Genomic DNA, 17,982 nt, shown 5'->3' on the forward strand with positions numbered 1-17,982 from the left:
TTTGTTTTGTTAATAACTTTGGCGCCATTTGACAAATCCAGTAATAACAAATGTGCCACAAAGTTAGAACGTTGCTCAGAGAGGGTGCTTTTTGTGATTTGGTGTAAATCCTTTTAGCTGTTTTCAAGAAAGTAGTGTTTAATGAGGGGCACGGTGTGCAGAAAAAGTTAGAGATATCTGGATCGTTAGTTGCTCAGGAATGCGGTCTTGCGCTACCGAATTTAATTTGCTGGCTACAACATCAGAGAAAATGTTGTGGCTGCCATTACAGGACTTGTGGTACTAAACATAATTTAAAAAATGCTGTGCAAAAGCCATGCACAACAGGAATTTGGCTGCTCTATAACAGTGGAGGGGGAGGACTGCAGGGGATTTGGCTATTTCATGTTAGGTTTTATGTTTTGCTATGATTTATGTTACTTGGCATTTGGGTAGTACACAATGCTACAATGACTTAGTCCTGTTTATATATTTGTTTTGCTAGTTAATATTTGCATGGACAAGACCCAAGAAGAGGGACATAGCTCTCTGCTCAGAGAAAACGTACATCATAGAAACTCAAAAAGAGTTCAGCTATTGTTTGGGATACGCTACAATTGAGAGTATCAGAGTAAATCAATCATATTTCTTTCAACTTCTTTATTGATTTTCAAGAAACATATAAAGCAAAACCTGGTCTGGTAGTTCTGTACTTTACCCTATTTTGATTTACAACTGTACCTTTAAAAACCGTACATGGCCCGTTCGACAGAACTATAGACATGGTTAGAGATACATTTCTTGGACATTTTCTACACCTTCAGCAGTACTCCCATGACAAATACACAGTTTTGGACATTATACATCATACACCAATCAGCAGCATTGCACCGGTGTCTTTATTCAGAGGTCCTGGACATTCCCATCGTCAGACTAAGTCATGCCTGGCCATGCCTGGCCACCACCAGCATCACATTTCAGAGAATGTTCTTATACCTGGTGGTGCCTCTTCTCCCCACAGTCCTAATTGTGCCATTTTAACATCAATGTTCAAGGTTGTATCTGTGAGGTCCGGAATGTTCTCATCTAGGCACATTGCCATAGAGGCCCTGTTTATAAGAGATCAAAAAACAGTGAGCGACCCAAAATACCCTTGAGGGCTTGGGTAATTAGATAAAAGGGTAAGGTGCCTACAAGGGGATTCGTTTGAGATAATGTTTGTTAATTTTGAATAGATTTGGAGGGATGATATATTAATCCCTATATGTAATTGATACACAACATACGGTATTTTGGATAACTCTAACCGAGTCTTTAACATATACACAACATATAAACAACAAGCACAAGGGTGTTATTTAGAAAAATAGAATTTATCAAGAGAATTTAAGTGGTAAATAATGTCATATACAGATGAAAACAATTCAAATAACAATTAGGCCTCCAGGTACATAGAGAAATAAAATTGGTAAGTAACACAGCAGAACCTAAAGAAACAGCTATCCTAGGTCAGAATTAATAAGACAATAAAGGGATAAGATGACATTCATCTTATCCCTTTATTGTCTTATTAATTCTGACCTGGGATAGCTGTTTCTTTAGGTTCTGCTGTGTTACTTACCAATTTTATTTCTCTATGTACCTGCAGGCCTAATTGTTATTTGAATTGTTTTCATCTGTATATGACATTATTTACCACTTAAATTCTCTTGATAAATTCTATTTTTATAAATAACACCCTTGAGCTTGTTGTTTATATGTTGTGTATATGTTAAAGACTCGGTTAGAGTTATCCAAAATACCGTATGTTGTGTATCAATTACATATAGGGATTAATATATCATCCCTCCAAACCTGTTTATAAGAGGGCCGGAATTTCCCAACTCCAGTGCAAACTCCTCTTTCAGCACAAGTCAGAGTTCTGAGTTCTGCAGATGTTATCTATCAGTAATTCCTGGGTAGGAAAAAGTTAGCACCCTTTCTTAAATTTCGTCAGGTTAACCCTTCAAGAATTTAACAAAAAAGTAGTGTATTTACCATGGCATGCAGATTTTGGCGTGCTACATTAAAAGTCACATGATTCCCCAAAAGCATAGAAAAGGTGTAATTCATTGCACCCAATAAATTCCAAATCCATAGGAAATGGACTATAAGGGGGATAATTAGCCCTGCCCCATACAGGGCGCAAGGTCCATGTGGCTAACATAATAGTGGCCACAATGTAAACAAGCATTTACAATGCAATGGTCTCGGCAATATTATAGGTAGAGCTATTAGAATTGCTCATTATTTTTTTATCTTTTTTGTATCCCTAAATAAATGGCATTGTCAATTGTATTGACATTAGCTTTTTTTGCATATGTGATACCTATTGCATTAGCAGAGAGAGTGAGATAGAGAGAGCGAGTGAGGTATTGAAATAGAGAGAGAGTGAGGTAGTGAGAGAGAGTGAGGTAGTGAGATAGAGAGTGAGGTAGTAAAGAGTGAGGTAGTGAGGGAGAGGGATGTTGTGAGGTAGTGAGATATAAGCATAGAGTGATGTTGTGATGTAGTGAGATAGAGAAAGAGGTAGTGAAAGTGAGTTAGTGAGATAGAAAGAGTGAGGTAGTGAGATAGAGAGTGATTGAGGTAGTGAGTTAGAGAAAGAGAGTGAAGTTGTGAGGTTGTGAGCTAGAGAGTGAGGTAGTGCTGTTTTGAGAGAGAAAAGTTGTGAGGTAGTGAGATAGAGTGGAGTAGTGAGGTAGAGAGTTATGTAGTGAGAGATAGGTAGATAGAGAGTGAGGTAGTGAGAGACAGAGAACGTGAAGTAGTGAAAGAGTGAGGTAGAGGGATGTTCTGAGGTAGTGAGATAGAAACAGTGAGTGAGTTTGTGAGGTAGTGAGATAGAGAGAGAGTGAGGTAGTGAAAGAGAGTGAAAGTGACTTAGTGAAATAGAGAGAGTGAGGTAGTGAGAGAGAGGGAGGTAGATAGAGTGAGACAGAGAGAGTGAGTTAGTGATGGAGAGTGATTTTTGGTGGTAGTGAGATAGAAACAATGAGTGATGTTGTGACGTAGTGAGATAGAGAAGGATTGAGGTAGTTTAAGAGAGAGTGAAAGTGACTTAGTGAGATAGAAAGAGAGAGTGAGTTAGTGAGATACAGAGTGACATAGTGAGTTGGAGAGAGAGAGTGAACTTGTGAGCTAGTGAGATAGAGAGTGAGTCAGCGAGAGAGTGTTGTAGTTATTTTTTGAGTGAGTGACTTGTGTTATAGTTAGATAGTGAGAGTGATATCGAAATAGAGTGATGTTATGGAGAGAGTTAGTGAGAGAGAGAGTGAGATAGTGTTATAGATTTAACTTGAGTAGTGATGTAGTTATTTTTGTTTTGTGGGAGAGTGAAGTAGATATAGAGTGAGGTAGTGAGAGATAGAGAGAGTGAGGTAGTGAAAGAATGAGGTAGTGAGGGTGAGAGTTGTTGTGCTGTATTGAGATAGAAACAGAGCGATGTTGTGAAGTAGTGAGCTAGAGTGAGGTAGTGTATGAGAGAGTAAAAGTGAGTTAGTGTATTTGAGAGAGAGAGTGCGGTAGTGAGATAGAGAGAGAGTGAAGTTGTGGGGGAGTGAGAGAGTGATGTAGTGAACTTTAGAGAGAGTGTGTCGTGATGTAGTGAGAGAGATAGTGAGATAGCAATAGAGTGAGGTAGTATATAGAGAGAGTGTGAGGTAGTGAGATAGAGAGAGTGAAGCAGTGAGTTAGAGAGAGAGAGTGAAGTTGTGAGGTAGTGAGAGAGTGTTGTGAATTTTTGAGAGAGTGTGTCGTGATATAGTGAGGCAGTGAGAATGAGATAGTGAGATAGTAATAGATAGAGTTAGGTAGTGATGTAGAGAGAGTGAGGTAGTGAGATAGAGAGAGTTAAGTTGTGAAGTAGTGTGTTAGAGAGATAGTTCCTGTGGTAGTGATATTGTGATGCTGTGAGAAAGAGAGAGTTGAGTAGTGAGGTAGAGATTGAGGTAGAGAGAGAGTGAATGAGAGATAGTGTAGTAGTGTGCGAGATAGTGAGGTAGTGAGAGAGATAGTGAGTTAGTGAAAGAGAGAGTGAGGTAGTGAAAGAGAGTGAGGTAGTGATAGAGAGAGTGAGGTAGTGAGAGAGTTCGAAGGGACGGTATAGTGGAGCTGAGGAGAGAGTGAAGGGATGGTGCGGTGAGAGGCTGAGGAGAGTGCATCAGTGAAGGGACGGTACCATAAGAGGCTGAGGAGAAAATGCAGCAGTGAGTGATGGTGCAGTGGAGGAGTGAGGGCTGCAGCCTGGATGGGGGGCGGGCTGAGCAGAGAGTGCAGCAATGAAGGAACGATGCAATGGGGGGCTGAGCAGAGAGTGCGTCAGTGAATGGATGGTGCAGGGAGAGGCTGAGTGGAGTGCAGCAGTGAAGCGACGATGCAATGGGGGGCTGAGCAGAGAGTGCATCAGTGAAGGGACGGTGCAGGGAGAGGCTGAGGAGAGTGCAGCAGTAAGTGATAGAAATAAACATAAGATTAGCAAAATAAACAAAATGCCTTACCTCCAACAGCAAAACAGTAGCATACATACCTGTCTGAACCACTTCGTGCACAGCAGTGCACACAGCTGCACGGAGATGACACGGGCCATGTTGTATCTAGAACAGAGAGAAAAAAACCTAAGATTAGCAAAATCAAAAAGATAGATTACCTCGAACATCAAAAGAGCAGCATATCGGAACCAGTTCGTGCACAACGGTGCACACAGCTGCACGGAGACGCCACGGGCCATATTGGACCTGAAAAACAAAGAAATAAACATAAGATTGGCAAAATAAACCAAATGCCTTACCTCCAACAGCAAAACAGCAGCATACATACCTGTCTGAACCACTTCGTGCACAGCAGTGCACACAGCTGCACGGAGACGCGACGGGCCATATTGGACCTGAAAAACAAAGAAATAAACATAAGATTAGCAAAATAAACAAAATGCCTTACCTTAACTGAAAAACAGCAGCATACATACCCGTCTGAACCACTTCGTGCACAGCCGTGCACACAGCTGCACGGAGACGCCACGGCCATATTGGACTGAAAAACAAAGAAATAAACATAAGATTAGCAAAATAAACAAAATGGCTTACCTCCAACAGCAAAACAGCAGCATACATACCTGTCTGAATCACTTCGTGCACAGCAGTGCACACAGCTGCACGGAGACGCCACGGGCCATATTGGACCTGAAAAACAAAGAAATAAACATAAGATTAGCAAAATAAACCAAATGCCTTACCTCTAACAGCAAAACAGCAGCATACATACCTGTCTGAACCACTTTGTGCATAGCAGTGCACACAGCTGCACGGAGACGCAACGGGCCATATTGGACCTGAAAAACAAAGAAATAAACATAAGATTAGCAAAATAAATAAAATGGCTTTCTTCCAACAGCAAAACAGCAGCATACATACCTGTCTGAACCACTTTGTGCACAGCAGTGCACACAGCTGTACGGAGACGCCACGGGCCATATTGGACCTGAAAAACAATGAAATAAACATAAGATTAGCAAAATAAACCAAATGCCTTACCTTAACTGAAAAACAGCAGCATACATACCTGTCTGAACCACTTCGTGCACAGCAGTGCACACAGCTGCACGGAGACGCCACCGGCCATATTGGACCTGAAAAACAAAGAAATAAACATAAGATTAGCAAAATAAACAAAATGCCTTACCTTAACTGAAAAACAGCAGCATACATACCTGTCTGAACCACTTTGTGCACAGCAGTGCACACAGCTGCACGGAGACGCCACGGGCCATATTGGACCTGAAAAACAAAGAAATAAACATAAGATTAGCAAAATAAACAAAATGCCTTACCTTAACTGAAAAACAGCAGCATACATACCTGTCTGAACCACTTTGTGCACAGCAGTGCACACAGCTGCACGGAGACGCCACGGGCCATATTGGACCTGAAAAACAAAGACATAAACATAAGATTAGCAAAATAAACAAAATGCCTTACCTTAACTGAAAAACAGCAGCATACATACCTGTCTGAACCACTTTGTGCACAGCAGTGCACACAGCTACACGGAGACGCGACGGGCCATATTGGACCTGAAAAACAAAGAAATAAACATAAGATTAGCAAAATAAACCAAATGCCTTACCTTAACTGAAAAACAGCAGCATACATACCTGTCTGAACCACTTCGTGCACAGCAGTGCACACAGCTGCACGGAGACGCCACCGGCCATATTGGACCTGAAAAACAAAGAAATAAACATAAGATTAGCAAAATAAACAAAATGGCTTTCCTCCAACAGCAAAACAGCAGCATACATACCTGTCTGAACCACTTCGTGCACAACGGTGCACACAGCTGCACGGAGACGCCACGGGCCATATTGGACCTGAAAAACAAAGAAATAAACATAAGATTGGCAAAATAAACCAAATGCCTTACCTCCAACAGCAAAACAGCAGCATACATACCTGTCTGAACCACTTCGTGCACAGCAGTGCACACAGCTGCACGGAGACGCCACGGGCCATATTGGACCTGAAAAACAAAGAAATAAACATAAGATTAGCAAAATAAACCAAATGCCTTCCTTACCTTAACTGAAAAACAGCAGCATACATACCTGTCTGAACCACTTTGTGCACAGCAGTGCACACAGCTGCAGGGAGACGCCACGGGCCATATTGGACCTGAAAAACAAAGAAATAAACATAAGATTAGCAAAATAAACCAAATGCCTTACCTTTAACAGCAAAGCAGCAGCATACATACCTGTCTGAACCACTTCGTGCACAGCAGTGCACACAGCTGCACGGAGACGCCACGGGCCATATTGGACCTGGAAAACAAAGAAATAAACATAAGATTAGCAAAATAAACAAAATGGCTTACCTCCAACAGCAAAACAGCAGCATACATACCTGTCTGAACCACTTCGTGCACAGCAGTGCACACAGCTGCACGGAGACGCCACGGGCCATATTGGACCTGAAAAACAAAGAAATAAACATAAGATTAGCAAAATAAACAAAATGGCTTACCTCTAACAGCAAAACAGCAGCATACATACCTGTCTGAACCACTTCGTGCAGCTGTGTGCACTGCTGTGCATGGAGACGCCACGGGCCATATTGGACCTGAAAAACAAAGAAATAAACATAAGATTAGCAAAATAAACCAAATGCCTTACCTTAACTGAAAAACAGCAGCATACATACCTGTCTGAACCACTTCGTGCACAGCAGTGCACACAGCTGCACGGAGACGCCACGGGCCTTATTGGACCTGAAAAACAAAGAAATAAACATAAGATTAGCAAAATAAACCAAATGCCTTACCTTAACTGAAAAACAGCAGCATACATACCTGTCTGAACCACTTCGTGCACAGCAGTGCACACAGCTGCAGGGAGACGCCACGGGCCATATTGGACCTGAAAAACAAAGAAATAAACATAAGATTAGCAAAATAAACCAAATGCCTTACCTTAACTGAAAAACAGCAGCATACATACCTGTCTGAACCACTTCGTGCACAGCCGTGCACACAGCTGCACGGAGACGCCACTTGGCCATATTGGACTGAAAAACAAAGAAATAAACATAAGATTAGCAAAATAAACAAAATGGCTTACCTCCAACAGCAAAACAGCAGCATACATACCCGTCTGAACCACTTCGTGCACAGCCGTGCACACAGCTGCACGGAGACGCCACGGCCATATTGGACTGAAAAACAAAGAAATAAACATAAGATTAGCAAAATAAACAAAATGGCTTACCTCCAACAGCAAAACAGCAGCATACATACCCGTCTGAACCACTTCGTGCACAGCCGTGCACACAGCTGCACGGAGACGCCACGGCCATATTGGACTGAAAAACAAAGAAATAAACATAAGATTAGCAAAATAAACAAAATGGCTTACCTCCAACAGCAAAACAGCAGCATACATACCTGTCTGAATCACTTCGTGCACAGCAGTGCACACAGCTGCACGGAGACGCCACGGGCCATATTGGACCTGAAAAACAAAGAAATAAACATAAGATTGGCAAAATAAACCAAATGCCTTACCTTAACTGAAAAACAGCAGCATACATACCTGTCTGAACCACTTCGTGCACAGCAGTGCACACAGCTGCAGGGAGACGCCACGGGCCATATTGGACCTGAAAAACAAAGACATAAACATAAGATTAGCAAAATAAACAAAATGCCTTACCTCCAACAGCAAAACAGCAGCATACATACCTGTCTGAACCACTTCGTGCACAGCAGTGCACACAGCTGCAGGGAGACGCCACGGGCCATATTGGACCTGAAAAACAAAGAAATAAACATAAGATTAGCAAAATAAACAAAATGGCTTACCTTAACTGAAAAACAGCAGCATACATACCTGTCTGAACCACTTCGTGCACAGCAGTGCACACAGCTGCAGGGAGACGCCACGGGCCATATTGGACCTGAAAAACAAAGAAATAAACATAAGATTAGCAAAATAAACAAAATGGCTTACCTCCAACAGCAAAACAGCAGCATACATACCTGTCTGAACCGGTAAACAGTCAAAATATCGAGTTTTTAATTTCGACCTACACTTATATCGAGTTGCTAATATCGATGGGACAGAATATCGATGTCCAGAATATCGATGGCCAGAATATCGACCCTAAGGTAAGTAATATCGAAATTACTAATATCGATAGCATATATATCGATGTAAGTAATTTCGATTTACTAATATGTGTTAGAAATATAAGTTAAGTATTTAAATTAATAGTTATAATATGTGTTTAATATGTTTTTATAATTTAAAAATATATAAGAGTAAATAATATGTTTTACTACCACAGCGGGTTGTGGGTTTATAGGGGAATAGGGTGGGAAGTAATTTATTTGTAATTAAATAATTAATTTTTCAATGATTAATTTATTTTGCAATTAAATATTAATTGGCAATTATTTATTTAAATTGATTAATTGAATAATTAATTGATAATTTATGTATATTTTTAACTAAATTATGTTTTACTACCACAGCGGGTTGTGGGTTTATAGGGGAATAGGGTGGGAAGTAATTTATTTGTAATTAAATAATTATTTTTCAATTATTAATTTATTTTGCAATTAAATATTAATTGGCAATGATTTATTTTAATTGATTAATTGATTAATTAATTGATAATTTATGTGTATTTTTAACTAAATTATATGTTTTACTACTGGAGCGGGTTGTGGGTTTATAGGGGAATAGGGTGGGAAGTAATTTATTTGTAATATTAATTAATTTTGGGTAAAGGGGTATTTTTAGGGTTCAGGGTCAGTTTTCAGTTTTTGGGTAAAGGGGTATTTTTTGGGTTCAGGGTCAGTTTTCAGTTTTTGGGTAAAGGGGAATTTTTAGGGTTCAGGGTCAGTTTTCAGTTTTTGGGTAAAGGGGTATTTTTAGGGTTCAGGGTCAGTTTTCAGTTTTTGGGTAAAGGGGTATTTTTAGGGTTCAGGGTCAGTTTTCAGTTTTTGGGTAAAGGGGTATTTTTTGGGTTCAGGGTCAGTTTTCAGTTCTTTGGTAAAGGGGTATTTTTAGGGTTCAGGGTCAGTTTTCAGTTCTTTGGTAAAGGGGTATTTTTAGGGTTCAGGGTCAGTTTTCAGTTTATGGGTAAAGGGGTATTTTTAGGGTTCAGGGTCAGTTTTCAGTTTTTGGGTAAAGGGGTATTTTTAGGGTTCAGGGTCAGTTTTCAGTTTTTGGGTAAAGGGGTATTTTTAGGGTTCAGGGTCAGTTTTCAGTTTTTGGGTAAAGGGGTATTTTTAGGGTTCAGGGTCAGTTTTCAGTTTTTGGGTAAAGGGGTATTTTTAGGGTTCAGGGTCAGTTTTCAGTTTTTGGGTAAAGGGGTATTTTTTGGGTTCAGGGTCAGTTTTCAGTTCTTTGGTAAAGGGGTATTTTTAGGGTTCAAGGTCAGTTTTCAGTTTATGGGTAAAGGGGTATTTTTAGGGTTCAGGGTCAGTTTTAGGTTTTTGGGTAAAGGGGTATTTTTAGTGTTCAGGGTCAGTTTTCCCTACTGTTGCACCCACTGGAGTGGGAATAGTAATTATTGTTAAGTAATTATATATTATATATGATTTATAATTTTTTTTTATTAAATATGTATTATTATTTTTTTTAACAAATATTACATATATTTAAATATGTTTAAGTAATTATTATGTATTATTTACAGTTTTTTTTAATGTTATTTTAAATAAAAAAAAAATCGATATATTTAACAACGATATTTTTTACATCGATATTAAATTTTCGATATTTTGGTACTTACCATGTTGTACATAGGGCGTCGATATTTTTGCTATCGATATAATTACGCCGATATTTGTGTAGGTCGAAATTCTGTCTGTCGAAATTTTGTCATAGATCCGTCTGAACCACTTCGTGCACAGCAGTGCACACAGCTGCACGGAGACGCCACGGGCCATATTGGACCTGAAAAACAAAGAAAAATAAACATAAGATTAGCAAAATAAACAAAATGCCTTACCTTAACTGAAAAACAGCAGCATACATACCTGTCTGAACCACTTTGTGCACAGCAGTGCACACAGCTGCACGGAGACGCCACGGGCCATATTGGACCTGAAAAACAAAGAAATAAACATAAGATTAGCAAAATAAACAAATTGCCTTACCTTAACTGAAAAACAGCAGCATACGCACCTTAAATTGCGCACACATGACAGAGAATCATATACGTGAAAATCACACATTACAGATTAGACTGAGGACTACAAGGGGTAGGATTTATATGTCCTCCATACTGGTAGGCAGTATCGTTTAGGGGGCTTGGCCTGGAGAAGCAGAAACTCAAAATTTGAAACCCAACACAATGTTTTTTTTTTGATAATCAGAAAGGATTTCTACCCAAATTAACCCTTTGTGAAACATCAGAATAATGAAAGTCTGGGGGGCGCGATTCATATACGCTTTAATCTAAACTTGAAGACTGCATTTCAGTTCTTTGATAACAGTTAAAAGGACATTGTTTGTCAATAGAAGTTTAATTTGTAAACTGCAAGTAACAAAAAAGTAGTCTGACAAAAGCAGGAACCCACTGACCTATGGTTATAGGTATTTTGTGATTCGCATGGTACACATTTTTTGCAGCAGGGACATTAACCCTCTGCACTGCCTTATGAAGAATCAAAACTTCCACCATTCAAGACGTCCACGAGACAAAACTACGACCCCTCTCCTGAAAGAATATTAGTCACCGGAGTTAACTTGACATTTTTATAACTGGCTAAAAATTGCCGTCAGCACCGCCCGTATACAGTGCCGGTAGGGGGGACCCTGGAGGTCGGCGCCCCTGTTGCCCAGCTGCGGGAGGGGGGTTATTTCTACAACACCGGTCACATGCACTCCAACACTCACACGCTAGCCCACACACGAACACAGCCATACTAATGAAAACAGTCTTACGCACTTACACGTGCTCACACGGTCGGGCATTCAAAGGCCCACTACACAATCACGCCCTCCCACCCAGAACCCTTGTATCCCTACTCACCATGACTGCAGCACGTCCCTCTCGACCCGACTGGAGCTTCACAGAGTACAGAAGCGCGCTGAACAGTAGGGCAAGTGACGTCCCCTGACGAGGTGTTCTTACACTACTCCACCCCTATAGAGCAACGGCGCTGGCAAAGACAGTTATGTCACGAGAGTATTATGGGCTGCCTGTGCCACTGACGGGTGTAGGGAACGGGGCGGACATGGAGCTCTTGGCTGTTGGGGAGCGAGTGTTTGCTGAGAAAGAAGAGAGAAACACTGATAGGTAGAGAATGTTTAGATCAAGGGACCATGAAAGCAGAGGAGGAAGTGAGGCAAGACCGAGAATGCAGAGAGGACAGAGCTGGACTGGTAATGTAGAGTCAGATTGCATAGATATCCTTGCCAAACAGAGAACAAGATACTACATCTATAGTGAGAGAGCTGCATTGTAAGAATGGACTTAAACTTAACCTGTACGGGGAAGGCACAGCTAAGAAAATAATACAGGCAGGAATTGAGACTAAATACGATTGGTGTAAAGTGGGCAGATGACAGATGAAACTGAGTATGAGTGGGGAAGAGTAGGTAGGTCTGTGTTAAAAGTGTAGAGACCCACTCTCGCTCGCAACGGTGCAGTATGCGAATCAGTTTACGCCCCACTACTTTCCAATGTCTCCAGCCGCCCCTGCTGTCTGCTCTGTCAATACCCTTAGTACCAGTGTTTGCCTCACCATTACCTGTCTGCTCTGTGAATACCCTCAGTACCAGTGTCAATCCCCCCAGTACCAATGTTTGCCCCACCAGTACCCTCAGTAACAGTATCTATCCCGCCAGTACCCTCAAGACCAGCGTCTGCCCCTCCAGTACTTCTAATCCGGAATCAACGCCAGTGTGGCGCGGCCACGGGTCCAAGCACATTGTCGAAACCCTCTGAGCTGCACTGAGTTGCGCTGATGTCGCTTCCCAACAATCTTCTCTGTTTTGGCTTTTCTCTGGAGTTCCCTCTGTGGTTGGCTCTTTCCAACCTGCGCTTCTCGGCTCTGCCACTTCAGTGTGGGATGCTGCGCTCAGCCCCACGGATCTGTGGAAGGAAGGCAAGGATCCGTGGAGAGCTGACTGCGGAGGGCTCCGAAGGACTCGATGACCCAGGGGCAGGGGCGTGCGGGCCCCGAGGGAGCTCGGCCGGCCAGTAAAGTGCGCACCGTCCCGGTGACTGTAAACTGAGGCTTCTCTGACATCTGTGCCAGGTCCGCGGAGCTACACGAGTGCGTCTGGCATCTGTGCCAGGTCCGCGGAGGTATGCAAGTGCCTGGGAACCTCGGGAAGCTGTGGGTGGTCCCGGGAGTGTGGGGTGTTAGAGGCCTAAGGGGAGCTGTGTCTGTTTTAGGGTCTTTCGAGAGCTGTGGGTACAGGCGCTTCAGAGAGTTGAAAGTGTCAGGGCGCTAGGGAGAGCTCCGAGAGCCAATGTCCTATCGGGTAACTGTGGGTTCCAGGGTCATCGGAGAAATGTGAGTGTCAGATTTCTAGAGCGGAGCAGTGGTTGCTAGGGCGCTGGGACACTGCGAGCGACAGGGGCCACAGAAGATTGTCAGTGCCAGGGCCCCAAGAGAGCTGTGCGTGCCAGGGCTCTCAGAGAACTCTTAATGTCGCAACCCTCAGAGAACAGCCAGTGCCAGGGCCCTCGGAGAGCTATGAGTGCCTAGGCCCCAAGAGAGCTGTGAGTGTCAGGGTCCTCAACGAGTTGTGAGTGCCCGGGCCCTCAGAGAGCTGTTAGCGCTACGTTCCTCTAGCGCTTTGAGGGCAGGAGCCTCAGACAGCTGAGAGTACAAGAGTGTTAGAGAGCTGAAGCTTACACTCTCTGTGGAGAGGCGTGGATGCCCGGGCCACCGGAAGGAGGATAGTTCCAGGCTGTAAGTGTTGGGGTTGACGGATCCGGGTGCATGGTTCCTCGATTACTGCAGACTCGCTCGCTCGCTCTGAAGGCAAAGCCCTTAGCCTGTCGTTGGTGCCAAGGAGGTTCGTGTAATAGTGAAAGCCCGCAACCTCGAACAGCGTCATTAGGTAAACAGGCAAAAAAAAAACAGGGGACACAAGCACGAAAAACGGCACACAGGAAGAAGGGAAACCAGACGTGCGTAAACAGGCCAAAAAAAAACGGGACACAAGCACGAAAAACGGCACACGGGAGGAAGAGAAACCAAACGTGCGGGCGGAGGGAAGGGGTTGCCAAACAGGGATCAGAGGCAAGAACCAACGACACAAACAGGGGGGGGCACAAAGAAAGGCACAAACAGGGGAGCAGAGGCTTACCTGATGTCCTCGGTTGACGCTGCTCGTGCAGCAAAATGGCGTCCGGCAGCTCTGAAATTTTTCGGATTTGGGGGCGTGGATTTGCGCCCTGAGTGACAGACGACGTCACAGGGCTAAAGAATGCAAAAAATCACGCCCCCGAATCCGAAAAAGACAGAGCCTATTCGGAGGGGCAGCTCTCTCCTCCAATGGCTGGCCTCCATTTAGGAAGCCAGCCAATGGAGGAGAGACGGGCGAGGGAGGAGGTTCCAAATCCCTACTAAGAAGCATACGATCTCCTTCCGGAAGCTGGCAAGCCAGCATTTCCGGTCCTCGACCGAAAAAGGGTTCATCAGGCAGATATCGTGTCCGATTGTATCCTCGTATAGTACACATCATCCAAGATTTTGATTTGCACCTACCTAAGGGGTCAATTAGGATGGCAGACGGATCGCCACCGCCATGCAGGCGGTGGTTATCCGTCCGCCATCCTTGCCCGTCCGCCACCTATTTTCCCCCCACCATATTATAATGGCGGGGGAGACCGTGGCGGAGGGGAATACCGTCCGCCGCTTTTCCGCCGCAGTCGCCTTGCGACCACGGCAGAAAAGGTCTAATATGGTGGCGGTGTCTATCAGACACCGTCAGCGATATTAGTATGGCCGGATGCAGATGCCTTTCCATGGCGGCAATGCCGCCACGGAAAGGCATGCGCGCTTTTCTTTGGGGGCCTGTTGCAGGCCCCCAGGGTGAAGGGGGTTTGGGGGGTGCACATGGGGGGTACCTATGGTACCCCCCTGCGTTTCACAGCACAACATGACAGGCACTGCGCGGAGCCTGTCATGTTGTGCTGTGAAACGCACAACATGCATTTCTGACATTGCGGCGGACGGTGCACCCGCCACTGTGGCGGGTGCATCCTAATTCAGTGCACAGTACCTCCGCCCTTGTGGCGGACGGTCCTGCCCCAGACAGGATGGCGGACGGACTTTGTCCGTCCGCCATCCTAATCGACCCCTAAATCCAGAACTAATAGTCAGTGCTCTAGCATACATTCTTGCATCATACAAGTCTGTCTTATCTATAATTTCCACATATGGTGCCTTTATCTCCTTTTGGTTTCTCCTGGGAAAACAAAGAAATTATTGGTGGATTGCTTGAATTAATTCTAGTCACTCGTAATTCCTTGAGGCACATTCCAGTCTATTGTTTTTCAGCCCACCATGCCACCTCAGCCAGGAACCAGAGATATGCAAATCAGCCTTGCTCTTACTTCAATAGGAACAGTCTAGATAGATCACTCAGGCCAAGCCCCCTCAGAATACAAGCAATCCCAGATCTGTTTCCACTTACTGGGCCTTGTCATTATGGTGCAATCTGAGATCTATGGCACAGTGAGCATGGACCCACGTCTGATAATAGCCATTGCACTTAGAGCATCTTACCCAGGAAAACAAAAAAAGGGTTGGGTGGAATGCTTGAATTAATCTCGGTCATTGGTAATTACTCTGGCCGCATTCTACTCCACAATTTATTTCTCATCAGGCCAACTCAGACAGAACCCAGCCACATGCAAACCAGCCTTGGTCCTGCGCCAGTAGGAACAAATGCGACTTGTCCAGCAGTTCGGGCTGCTGCCCAGATTACTTGGTAAAATGAAGAATAAGATAGATCACATTTAATTTGCACCGCGGATCTTCATTTTGTTGTGTAAAGACGTTTGAATGCAGAATCCCTGTGTGAAGAGAGGAAACCAGGAAGAAAATCCAATGCATCACAGGCCTGGTGTTCCGGGAGCTCCTGAGTTATACCAATACATTATTTTACATAAATGTTCTGTGAAATACTTGTGTTCAGCCTCATATGCACATCCCCTAAGCAGTTTATGATAGTGAAACTGAGTAGATCAAGTTATTGTACACATTAATATAATTTATTGGTCCATTTTGACAGATGTGTCTGAAAGCTCATCATGACTTCTATTACAAAGCAAAGATACATACCTTCAAATGTCATTCATGGTGTCTTAAGCTTCTTCTTCTGCACTAGTGTATCTATGTCTGACTATTGTCCTCGTTATTTATCCTAGCTTTTCCATGCCCTTGTTTTTCAGCTTCCTACCAGGCGTCATTAAGTGTTCAGATGAAGCCCGCTCTAAGTGGTGGAATTGGCGACCAGGCTTTTTCTGGTGCAGTTTTGCCTACCAAGAGTCGGGAGACCCGTAACAGTTACCAAAGCCTGGCACTGAGGAGAGAGTTACTTCAGCCCCCAAGCCCACCCTTGAAGGTAGACACGCGGGAGCAGGAGGTGGGCAGCGCAGCCCTGGAAACGGCCCGGCTGAAGGACAAAGTGAAAAGGAAGATGTCTGAGGGCCCTGGACAACAGGGAGGTGAGGTGGTGCTCTAGATCCTCAACTGTAAACCTTTCTTGGGATCCCTCACCATTGACCTTTGTGTCTCGAATCAATCCAATATTTTAATGTGTTTAAGTACAAGTTATGTTTATTTTGTTGCTTTAATTGAGAACATTATCGGCTTTAAGTTTTTTTTTGATGTTGTGTCATCCTCTGTTTGTTGCTATGGCTTAACAAGTTTGTGCTGATTGTGGAAACACGTCTCCCTTGGTCTCTGATTTTGTGAGGAAGATTTGATTGAGAGCTCCTTGGATATTCTGAGGACTGCAGAGTTGACCCTACCCTTTCGATAAATACTTTGAAGTCGCTAATCCCCTATAGACAGATGCCCCATTTACACAATTTACACTTTGTCTCTGGAGTATTTCAGCTCCTATATAACCTTTGGGTCAATTATACATGAACATTTGTATACCACAACACCAACATAGTCTAGTCCATTTGACACTGTTGATTTGAGTCTTTTTTTACTTGATGCAGTCACAGTCAGAGCAGTTGCAGCGTTTCACAAATAGCCACCATTGGATGAAATCTGGAAACAAGCAGAGAAGTGAACCAGAGAGTTGGAATACCTTGTTAGAGGGGGCAGCATTCGATTGAGTAACATTTTAGTGGAATGATACAGAAATGTATAGTAACGTTCAACCAATCAAGAGAGGCAGACATGGTAGGGTGCAATACAAGAATTAAGGTGTGGGCATGAAGGTTCCCACGGTGAGATGTATCTGGTAGGCTACTTAGGTGTTGCCTAGATAGTGGGAAAACAATCCTAGGAGGACATAGAGAGATGAAGGAATATTAGAGACAAAAGATTAGGCTTCATCGGTAAAGGAGGCAAGGTGTGCTACAACTGTACATCCTGCTAGTACAATTCACTTTACTGGTATGATACTCTTTCTGGAATATTGTGCCTACTTGTGTCTACTCCTGTGTTTCCTCCCTCTGACTCCATGCCCATACCTTCTGCAGTGGGCCCTCTCTTTCACACTCACCCACCCTGTCTCTTTTCTTCCCCCAGCATTAGTCATCTGTTTTCCATCCTCTCTTCGTTCTCTTCCTGACTTTTTAATGTGTTCAGTTATTAGTTCTATTACCTCCCTAACTAAAATCCTTATATGATCCATTCCTTTGGCTCCACATATTATTGTACAGTAGAGGTATATAATGAGGCACAAATAAACAATTAAAAAATAGTTCTCAGCATTAAAATCCTCAAAAGAACAAAGAAGGATTGGAGGTAGAGGGGAGCAAGTTTCCATAATGGACTAGGTTTCAGTAACAGGTCCTACAAGGTATGCCCCATTAACATGGACATATATTGAGTGGATCAAGCAGGGGATGGCAGAGACAAGCTGCAGGCATTCCAGCATCTTCGATGGGTGGAACACAAGCGTTCTCATGCATCTATCCAAAGTTTCTGACACTAAACCCTATTTACTAAATAACGTAGACAGAGTATAGCATAAAAAAACGGCAACCTTTTGAAGTAGGCACAACGAAAGACAAATGCTTTCATTTCTCCTTCCTTTCCCGACTTTGTATGTGTGCTGCACTGTACAGCAAAAATGCAAAGAGAGAAAAGGGTTAAAGTCAGTCTATAGATAGTATTTTGTACTGGAAAGGTATCGTTGCAGTACAAAACATCTGCTAGACTCACAGAGACACCCTTGCACTAAGGCGCAAAGGTGTCTCTGTGGCTCAGGGCAGCTGATTACAGCACCGGATCTAGGGAAAGGGGATG

The 17,982-nt window shown here is 43.4% G+C and overlaps 1 protein-coding gene across 3 annotated transcripts in view; it reads left to right on the forward strand.

Moving 5' to 3' along the window:
• Window positions 1-17,982, forward strand: part of TOGARAM2 (TOG array regulator of axonemal microtubules 2) — a 477,994-nt gene that overhangs the window by 213,473 nt on the left and 246,539 nt on the right. For all 3 annotated transcript variants that reach the window (XM_086926146.1, XM_086926144.1, XM_086926145.1), the window contains one exon: window positions 15,942-16,217. In XM_086926146.1, coding sequence (XP_086782272.1) covers window positions 15,942-16,217 — 276 coding nt within the window. The remainder of the gene's footprint in view (window positions 1-15,941; window positions 16,218-17,982) is intronic.

The sequence above is a fragment of the Lissotriton vulgaris genome, chromosome 6, assembly GCF_964263255.1.
Source record: "Lissotriton vulgaris chromosome 6, aLisVul1.2, whole genome shotgun sequence".
NCBI lineage: Eukaryota > Metazoa > Chordata > Amphibia > Caudata > Salamandridae > Lissotriton > Lissotriton vulgaris.